Source organism: Arachis duranensis, chromosome 9, assembly GCF_000817695.3.
Source record: "Arachis duranensis cultivar V14167 chromosome 9, aradu.V14167.gnm2.J7QH, whole genome shotgun sequence".
In the NCBI taxonomy this organism is placed as follows: Eukaryota; Viridiplantae; Streptophyta; class Magnoliopsida; order Fabales; family Fabaceae; genus Arachis; species Arachis duranensis.
Genome location: NC_029780.3, coordinates 21,627,937 through 21,637,983, shown reverse-complemented (window position 1 = coordinate 21,637,983; position 10,047 = coordinate 21,627,937). Strand labels below are relative to the sequence as shown.

The 10,047-nt window shown below is 33.1% G+C and overlaps 1 protein-coding gene across 2 annotated transcripts; it reads left to right on the top strand.

Annotated features, from left to right (window-relative positions):
* The first annotated feature begins 4,592 nt into the window (after nucleotides 1-4,592).
* Nucleotides 4,593-9,302, top strand: LOC107465116 (aspartic proteinase). Of its 2 annotated transcripts, none has more exons than XM_052253933.1 (14): nucleotides 4,593-4,795; nucleotides 5,648-6,032; nucleotides 6,116-6,176; nucleotides 6,261-6,355; nucleotides 6,465-6,577; nucleotides 6,683-6,851; nucleotides 6,942-6,981; nucleotides 7,153-7,217; nucleotides 7,299-7,412; nucleotides 7,532-7,593; nucleotides 7,932-8,085; nucleotides 8,180-8,299; nucleotides 8,695-8,783; nucleotides 8,884-9,302. In XM_052253933.1, exons 2-14 carry the CDS (start codon nucleotides 5,673-5,675, stop codon nucleotides 8,966-8,968), a joined length of 1,527 nt encoding a protein of 508 aa, XP_052109893.1. In that variant the 5' UTR covers nucleotides 4,593-4,795; nucleotides 5,648-5,672; the 3' UTR covers nucleotides 8,969-9,302. The 2 variants fall into 2 exon arrangements, with proteins under 2 accessions (XP_052109893.1, XP_015939592.1); XM_016084106.3 differs by having other exon boundaries at nucleotides 4,594-4,795; nucleotides 5,665-6,032.
* Nucleotides 9,303-10,047: the final 745 nt, after the last annotated feature.

The following is a 10,047-nucleotide window of genomic DNA, read 5'->3' as shown; positions in this document are numbered from 1 at the left end:
ATGAATAATTTTCGATTTGGCCGATTTTTTGCTGGTTTTTTTTGTCAGACAATTCTTTAAATGAATTTAAATCCTCTAAATTTTAAATTTTTATTTTAAAAAATAAAGTTAAATCTCTTATTATTAAATATTTTTTTATATTTTTTTTTAATTTTATTTATAAAATAAATGATAATAAATTATATTTTATTTTTTAAAATAAATTTTAAAATTTAGATGATCCAAATCCTTTTTAAATCAATCAGCCTGACTTGAGAACTGGTTTTTGATTAATCAAGTCGAATCGATTGATTCGATTTAATTTTTAGAACCATTATAAAAAGTTACAAATTAATATAATAATTAAAATTTGTGAATATTTTTTGATATAGATTAAAATGTGTGAAATTAAAATGTATTACTGAATGACTAGAGGCTTGGGCCCATATTTGAATTGTATCAGAGTCCATAAAAAAATAGAATGGTGGTTGGTATGGCTTGTGGCTTGGGTCATGCCACACTTCATGATCAGGATTGAGCGGATTATTTTGGAAGGATAATTCATGACCAAAAATAAAGGGAAGGGTCCGTGATGGAACTCAAGCATAACCACTCCATGATCGAGCGAGATATGTACTATGTAGTAGATTTAACTGCTAAACTATGAGTTTACTTGTTTGATTTGTAGATGCGATAACGTTATTTTAATAACTAAATTTAATTAAATTGATTTAATAATTTAAAGATTAATAAAATAATTTTTAATTAAAAAAAGAAAAGACACAAGTTAAACACGCTTTAAAAAATGTCATTATTATTCTCTTTATCATCTCATAAGTACTTATGGAAGAAAAGAAAAATACTTTGTTATCTAAAAACACATATTGTATATCCTTATTTATATTATATGCATTATTGAAAAATTGAGAATAGTTTTATCCATAGAAAAATATCTTAAAACTATCTCCTAGAAATAGGAAGGGTTTTCAAACTTTAGTTTTCGAACTTCTCAACATTTTATTAGTTTTGAACTCTATATATCATCTTGTAATTTGATCTAATAATAGTTTCTATTCTTAACAAGGTTTAAGAAAAGAATATTTAAGATTAATAGGTTATTGAAGAATCAATCTGAGTCATTATTATTAGTCACCAAAAAAAATCTGAGTCATTATTGAAGATAGAAATGAGCCAATTTGAGTCATTGTTTAACTTTGAGAAAACTTAAGAAAATAATATCTAAAAGTTCTTTAGATTGGATTGCGGTATAATCTAAATTAAGACTTAACCTGAGAAACCTTAGTGCAAAATATAAGTACTTGTACACTTGTTCAATTAGTGAAACTCTCAAATTTTCTTGGAGAATAAATATAAACATTTTGAGATGAACTATTACATATTGATATGTACTTTTTCTGAACTCTTATCTCTTTTATTTTGAGTATAACATTTATATTCTATTAAAAAATTTTCTTTTGATAGGTTTCAACTTTTGTAGATATTTGTAAAGTGCTATCAAATTGTTCTGAAGTTTATTAAGAACTTAAAAGTCTTTCGTGTAAATTTGAGTATTTCATAAATACTTATAAACCTCTTATTTCATTGTCTTGTAAATAGTAACATTATAACTTGTTTACTACATGAAAAGGTTCTCTTAAGCTATATGCTAACATACTTTGTTGCATACAAGTTCAAAGATTTGAAGAACATGTATACTTCATTTGTTTTAAAAAAAATGTTCATGCACGAATCAACCACTTCTCCTACACCTTTTACTAAATTCAGAACTTGAGACAATAATTAGATCTGTGTTAAGACATGTGAAATCATGATGATGATGGTGTTCATACCCTGACCCAATAATAAAGGCCCAAGTCCAAACGAAAGGCCTAGTCCAAAGGATTGAGTCTTGCTGAGCACCGACCTTCGTACTGAGAAGTCGGTCTTGACTACGATTCGCTCTAAAGAAGTCGGGATGGAGAATAGTTGGCAGATCAACATCAATCCAAACAAGTAACTGCCCCTAAGATCTCTCTAACCACTTCCAGGAGCCATATCTTAACCTCCCTAAGATAAAGGGACGGTTATCACCCTAAAAGGGTGGCACTACTTCAGCGGTGGTTATTGGCTCACCACTATAAATACACTGACACTCTTCAGGTATCTCTAAGTCCAATACTCTCTAGACCTGCTCACACCCTTGCTAACTTAGGCATCGGAGTGTCTTTGCAGGTACCACCCCCATCTCCTCGTACAAACAAGTCGGACGGAGCCTCCCGAGTTGCATATCCATTCGGAATCCTCCTCCTTTACACATTTGGGCCAACCAACGCCATCCAGCCCATCAATCTCCGGTTACCCACCGTAACAGATGGTATCCACAAAACTCATGGTCATATTAGAGAAAGACGCTACCCATTGGAAGAGAGTAGTGATGGATCTCTTGAATTCAGTGGCATTCAAGTGAATTAAAGGTGCGATGTTGCTCATGCTAGATAACGAGGTCTACGCGCTCAAAAAGGAAGGTTTAGATGGAGATCAGAGCAGTGGCATTTTATCTTGGATAAGAAGTGCAGTGGTCAGATCGACTTATAATGAGGATTCATGAGAAGTACTCAGTTTGGATAACGAATGGTATTTAACCACCAAAAATGATCGGAGATCGATCTATTCTGGTGTCAGAGAATGCAGCAAACTCCTTAGGAGATCTCGAATACATGAGTCATGTTCATAACAAAACAGAACATTCGTAGTTGTGATCGGTACTCATGGTAGCACTAGAGCCTAAATAGATATATTGAGAGTGTGTATTTTGAATAAAATTAAATATGGAAGTGTGTGTTTTGAGAGTGAATGTAGAAAAAATAATAGTCATTTTTCGATTTGATCGGAAAAAATTGGTTAAATCCATGCAATTTTTTCAGTTCAAATAAACAATTTAAAATCTCCTATTTTTCAATTTGTAATCACATATCTGAGACCTCCTCTTCTCTTTTTTTTTGTTGCCGGTGAATCGTGGTGCATGGCACAAAGACCTGCAAGGTAGGAAACATGAAGCTACGAACACCAAATATGGTGGTGATTTTTGAAATAAGCGGCCATTTACAAAGAGAGAGAGGGAGATGCTACTCTCAAACATGGAGAGAGAAAGCGAGAGAGATGCAATTGTGTAACAGAGATGGAGATGACTAAGAGGGAAGGAAAGAGAAGTTATAGAAAGGATTAATTACGAATTTGATATGAAAAATTTACTGGCTGACAAAAAGCTCCTAAAAAGTGTTTTCGACAAATAGACTTTTGAATGATTTAAAAATATGATAAAAAGACCAATAAATATTTTTTTTTGTGAGTAACAAAAAACATTTATACTTAGCAAACATCTTATCTCTTGGATCTAAATTTTTGTGGTAACATTTGGATGAATATTTAGAAGGTACACACAAAAATTAGAGCAAATAATTCTAAATTTTTTTTTATTTTTCAAAAAATTATGGTCATTTATACTAATTTTTTTTTAAAAAAATTTATTTGACAAAAATTTATCAAAATTTAAAAATGAAAAAATCTTTTTTTTTAATTATGATTGTAAAAAATTATATCAAAATTTGATTTATAAAGTTGTTTTTTAAAAATATATATTTAATATTTAGTTATTTTTATCTCTTTTTAAAAAATTTTAGGGACTTATTTATTGTTAGTATCTTTTAGGATTTGTTTTGTCAACTATACGGATTTTCGAGATAATATTTTAACACCAATAATTATATAATTTATATTACCTATAATTCACATGAATAAAATAAATGGTTTCTAATATTGCACTAATGTCTTAAATCTAAAAAAATTTTAATAATGAATCCGATTGAATTTATTTGCTTCTGTTTATATAATTATATGACAAAACGAGACATATATAAGCTTTTTGAATTTAGGATATTGATGTAGTATTGAAAGCTATTCATTTTGTTAATGTGAATTATCCTATTATATATGTATATAATCCCAAAAACAATTTTTTTTGAACAAGAGAGCTCAACACAATACAGTAGAATATAAAACAAACAAACTGAAAACATGAAAATAAAAGAAATAAAGCAAATAAATCAACCACCTCTGTTGTCATCTCCGATATTGCCATCAACAACAACAAGATTCCTACTACTCCACTCTCCATAACCCCAAAAACAATTTTAAGGCATTTTCTTGATGGGTTCACTAAGTACTAACTGTCCGGACCTTGATAAGAAGAGGAAGGAGAAAGTAAAGCTAAAGGGTTGTCTATAGTGCTCAAGGATAATGAATATATCAGTACCCATCTAAGTATAATTACCATTTACCCCAATGCGTAGGTAGAACAAGCAGAGTTATCCACTATCTACTAAACTACTATTATTGCACGAGCACGTGTGTAGAGCGTGGGTTCAACCTTTGCAATTTTCAAATTAGAATAACATTAGATTCCAGTATTCTACTAAATAAACAGTACCACCAGGCACGGAGCTTTCGCCATAGCAGATATTTTATTTCTATAGCAATAAATAAAATAAAAAATCTTTATAACATTTAATTTTTCTATTCAATACATTACACTTTGATTGGTTACAAATAAAGCAGGTTTCTTGTTTGGTGAAGCTACGCTGCATAAAAGACACCTCTAGTTCCCAAGTTTTTTGGGTACCTGTACTGTTACACTATACTATACTCTACACCTTCAACTAAACCTTCTCTACTTTTCTCCACCATTTTCAACTTTGGAACTTATAGTACACACCACCAACCATCTGATTTAGACTTTTAGCTTCTTCAAGCTAGGAAGGTAAAGGTTTCTTTAACTCTTTAATCATGTTCTTGTTTTGCTATGGTTGCTTCTATTTTTGGATAGTTTGACTTTCCTGTTCTTGTTTCGCTCCAGATTTGATTTTCTTTTTATTGTGTGGTTTCTTTTTTCTTTTTTTATGTTAATGATCTGATGAACATGTTGATGTTTCAACTCACTTGATTTCTGTTCTTCAGATTTCAAGTTAAACATGTTTCATCTCCTGTTTGGTCCTTCTTTCTCTTTCTATGTTAGAATATTCCCCGGATATGAATTATTATTATTATTATTATTGTCCATCTCTTAAAAAGTGTTTTTTTTATGTAATTATTTTTCCTGCTGGTTATATTTATAGGTGAAATGATTGTGAAAATCACTCATATGTAAGAAAGGCATCAATTATCAGAAAATAAAATGAGAAAAATGATGAAGAACAAGCAAATAAAGCTGCAGGGTTTTTTGTTAACATAAGATCTCACTAGTCAGAAGTGATTTGGGAGCAATCTAAATAAATAATAACTTTATCTTTTTATTTCTTTTAGTACGGTAAATAAATATAATTAGAGTAGCAAAAGCCCTTACTAGAAAGATTCTACAATAATAATATTCAATTAACAAAAATACAAAGGTATATAATAATTCCGAAGTATGATCTAGAAGTAGTTAGTACCTGAACAATTGAATATCTGATGAGTAAGAACAATTTGTGACAATTAAATTCAGTTTATCTCTATAAACATTGGTTAATCTTTTATCTCAATCTGAACAAATAACTACAAGGGTCTTAACTCTTAATGTGTTATCTGCTTTTATAATTTCATTCCAATTCTATGATTGCTCTTTTTAATTCAGTTTACCTGGTGTGGCAGATTTCCCTATGGGGAACAAGTATTTGTTGCTGTCTCTCTGCTTGTGGGCTTTAACATGTTCCCTTCTTCCTTCATTCTCATATGGACTCATGAGAATCGGTTTGAAGAAGAGAACTCTAGATCTTGAAGCCATCAAAGCTGCTAGAATGGTAAGAGAAAAGCTAAGATCGAGCAGGCCGATGATGGGTGCGAACGATCATTCTATTAATAAGCCGGGCATCGAAGACGATATAGTACCTTTGAAGAATTATTTGGATGCACAGTATTATGGAGAGATTGGAATTGGAACACCACCGCAAACATTCAATGTCATATTTGATACTGGCAGTTCTAACCTCTGGATTCCTTCATCAAAGTGCTACTTTTCTGTGAGTTCAACTTAACTCCTTTTTCTTCATTCGACAGAGCTGTATTATATTGGTGTCTTGTATTGACTAATTTCCTGTTGTAGCTTGCCTGCTATACGCATCATTGGTACAAGTCATCGAAATCCAAAACATATGTAAAGAATGGTAATGCCAGCTTCTCATTATTTGTATTCTAAAAGTATCATATATGCCACTTAATATGAATTTTCCTTTTTGCTTGTTGCCAAGGAACATCATGTAAAATAGTGTATGGTTCTGGATCAATATCTGGCTTTTTCAGTCGTGATAGCGTTACAGTTGGTGATGTCGTGGTCAAGAATCAAGTGAGTGATTTTATATCCTTTGTCAGCTTTGGGGACCTGGGTCATGATATGCAGTTTTGTCACAATACTTGGGAGACTTGACTATTATCTTTACTATATTTGACTGTAGGATTTCATCGAGGCTACGAGGGAAGGAAGTCTGTCCTTTGTGTTGGCAAAGTTCGATGGAATACTTGGTCTTGGATTTCAGGAGATCTCAGTTGAAAATGCCTTGCCAGTATGGTATGTTTTAGCAAGTCCTATGTTGTGTCATTTACATCTGATTCCTGAGTTAATAAGTTGAAGGAAAGCTTTCCTTTAATTGACTAACCTGTTATAAAATTACAGGGATAATATGGTGCTACAAAATCTTGTGAATGAGCCGGTTTTCTCTTTCTGGCTCAATGGGGATCCGAACGCGAAAAGTGGTGGTGAGCTAGTGTTTGGAGGTGTTGATCCGAAGCACTTTGTAGGAAACCATACCTATGTTCCAGTTACTACAAAAGGTTACTGGCAGGTTAGCAAAAGCAACACTCTGGTTTGATCAGGAATTCTTTGTAACATCCTAGTTTTTGCAGAAAATTGTTAACATGATTTTTTTTGTCAGATTGAAATGGGAGATTTTTACATTGGTGGTGTGTCAACAGGTGACATTTTGTACTTTGACAATAAGACTCTTTGAGTGATTAACAGGATTTGGAACATATTAAGGAGAAAAATTGAATTCTGTATTTTACTATCTTAAGATTTATTTTTTCATTGCTGTAAGCTTTGATTATGAAGCGGATCTAACTGTGAAATATATGAATGTTCATTAGGTGTTTGTGAGGGTGGCTGTGCTGCTATTGTGGATTCTGGAACGTCTTTGCTCGCTGGTCCAACTGTATGTGCTCATATCGGTTTTGAAAAATTCTCATTAGTAAATTTTCATCTATACTTCTTATTGACTGAGAATTTATTTCAGACTGTTGTGACTGAAATCAATCATGCTATTGGAGCTGAAGGAGTTCTGAGTGTAGAATGCAAGGAAGTTATTTCTCAATATGGAGAGTTGATATGGGATCTCTTGGTCTCCGGGGTAAAATCTTCTTACCCGTCCTTTTAAGTTATTTTTTCCCCTTTGATTCGCTCTCACTGATTGCTGCCCTTGTGCATTTTCACTCCTTGGACCTAAATTAGTTTGATTTTTGTCTGTAGGTACGAGCTGATGACGTGTGTTCGCAAGTTGGTTTATGTACAATGAGAGATCAATCTAAAAGGTTAGAAAGTTTAGGGCAGCAGTGCAGCACTATTATTAAAATCTGGCCACACTTAAGTAGGAAAAGAAAAATGAGTAATCTCATACCATTTGATGAAATTTTACACCATTAAAAACACCAATGATGCTAATTGATGGCTACAAATCACAAAATTTACTGGCTCCCTAACACTCTTCATATATTAATGTTTACACGTGCATCAAATTAAGTAATACACGTCAGCAAAAATAATTACCTTTTTAATTGATAGCATAGATGGTCATCCAAAGAACAGATGTAATTAGACTTTTGTGCTGAAATGGACTCCTAAGTCTACTTTGAACTTTTATACCATGCAGTGCTGGGATTGAGATGGTGACTGAAAAGGAACAGAAAGATTTGTCAGCTAAAGATACTGCTTTGTGCACTTCCTGTCAGATGCTTGTGATTTGGATCCAGAATCAATTGCGACAAGAGTCGACCAAGGAAAGAGTTTTCAACTATGTAAATCAGGTATAAGCCCTTCGAATCGTTGATCCTCTCCAGAAAGCTTATTAGTTGAACTAGAGTTGTATCCATTTGTATCATTTCATTTTATCATTGGCAGTTGTGTGAGAGCTTGCCGAGTCCGAATGGCGAGTCGGTAGTAGACTGTCAGAGCATTCATATATTGCCAAACATCACTTTTACAATCGGAGATAAACATTTCACCCTCTCGCCGGATCAGGTTAGTCCGACTTCCTGATAAATTAAATTACAAATTTACTTTGATAGAGACGTTAACGCAGGGGTGAAGACTTACATGCAGTTGTCTTTATATGAAGTTTGATAGTTGAGAATCGTTAGACGGTAATTCAAGCAAACTTGTCAAATCATCTAACGATTTTTAAATATCAACTTCACATGAAGATAACTACATGTGAGTTTTCACCTAAAGCAGGGCCTGGGTAATGAGGTAGCCTAACCATATAATTACATTAGTAGCTGATTCCCCATGGCTGAAAGTGTGAACATAACTAAATAGGAGAGAATATTGAACAAAACATTATAGTGTCATCTATTATCTGTAAACTTCGTCCAACTTGGAATTCTTTTTGTTCTGAAAATGTTCTCCTCTTGCAGTATATTCTGAAAACTGGAGAAGGCATTGCTGAAGTTTGTCTTAGTGGGTTTATCGCATTCGACATACCCCCGCCACGCGGTCCTCTCTGGTATGCGCTCGCAAATTATATAGTAACCCTGCATGAAATGAACTATACAATAACATGTTCTAAGCTATGTCCTAATGTGTCTACCGCTATCTGCTCGCAGGATTCTGGGCGATATCTTCATGAGGGTATATCACACGGTCTTCGACTCTGGGAATCTCCGAGTTGGTTTCGCCAAAGCTGCGTAAAGAGACTCGGGAGAATATGTAAGGAACATTTTCAATGGGCACGTTGGTGTGCTGTAAATAAAGGATGTTGTAAGAGTATTAGGACGTAGCTTCACTATCTTATGGGTTCATGAATGATCCTCTAGTACCACGTTGAACTATTGCATGTTTTTTACATGAAGAGACTATTTTTCATTTCACACTGTTAGACTCTCTTAGATTAATGTGGATGCCTGTATGGCTGTATACCTTATGAAGATGTAGATGGCAAAGTGTGGCTTAAACTTTGAAACTTCTGTTATATCTAATTTATCTTTCCAATGAATGAGGTTCAGTAGCGTTGACCTTTTGTTTTTGGGTCATGCTTTCACATATATAAGGAAGTATAACTCGTTCTAGGTGTTTTGTCTTAGAGATGAAAATAATGAATCGAGGGGAAAAAGATACTTAAGTTCCAAAAAATAAAAAGAGGAGTATACAGAAAATAAAGATAATACTTTTCAGTTTTCGGGACAGAAAAATTGTCTTCATCATCAAATGAGTTTTTATTAACTGGCACTCGCGTAAACATGTGATATTGTATGATACAAGATATATGAACACACTAATTAGTAATTACACTAACTTTTAGAGCTCCCTTGGATCCGATGGAATATTAGAGTTAGTATGGACCCAAATTGCCAAAATTGGACACATGTCTTTATCACTACTTGCTGGTGCATGTGGAAGTGGAGGAATAGGAAGATTTTTGAACCGATCTTCAACATTATTATATCCTCTTCACCTGTTAGCATAATGCGGAGCTTTGTGAGTAATATTAGAAAAGCCTTCCTTGAGGAAACAACAGGGGATTTCATAGCTAATATGAGAAAATGCATACCAAACATAAACATTAAAAACAAATATTCAAAATTCAAGTAAAAAGAAGGGTAAAAAACCATATTAAGCCAAATGAGTCAAAAAATAACGTAAATACGCCAAAGCAAAAATCGTTTCAGCAATAAGCCAGAAGCTATTTTTATATAATTCGAACCAGCTTGGTTCAAACTCCATTTCTACATAATTCGAACCAGCTTGGTTCGAATTATATACAAACACAT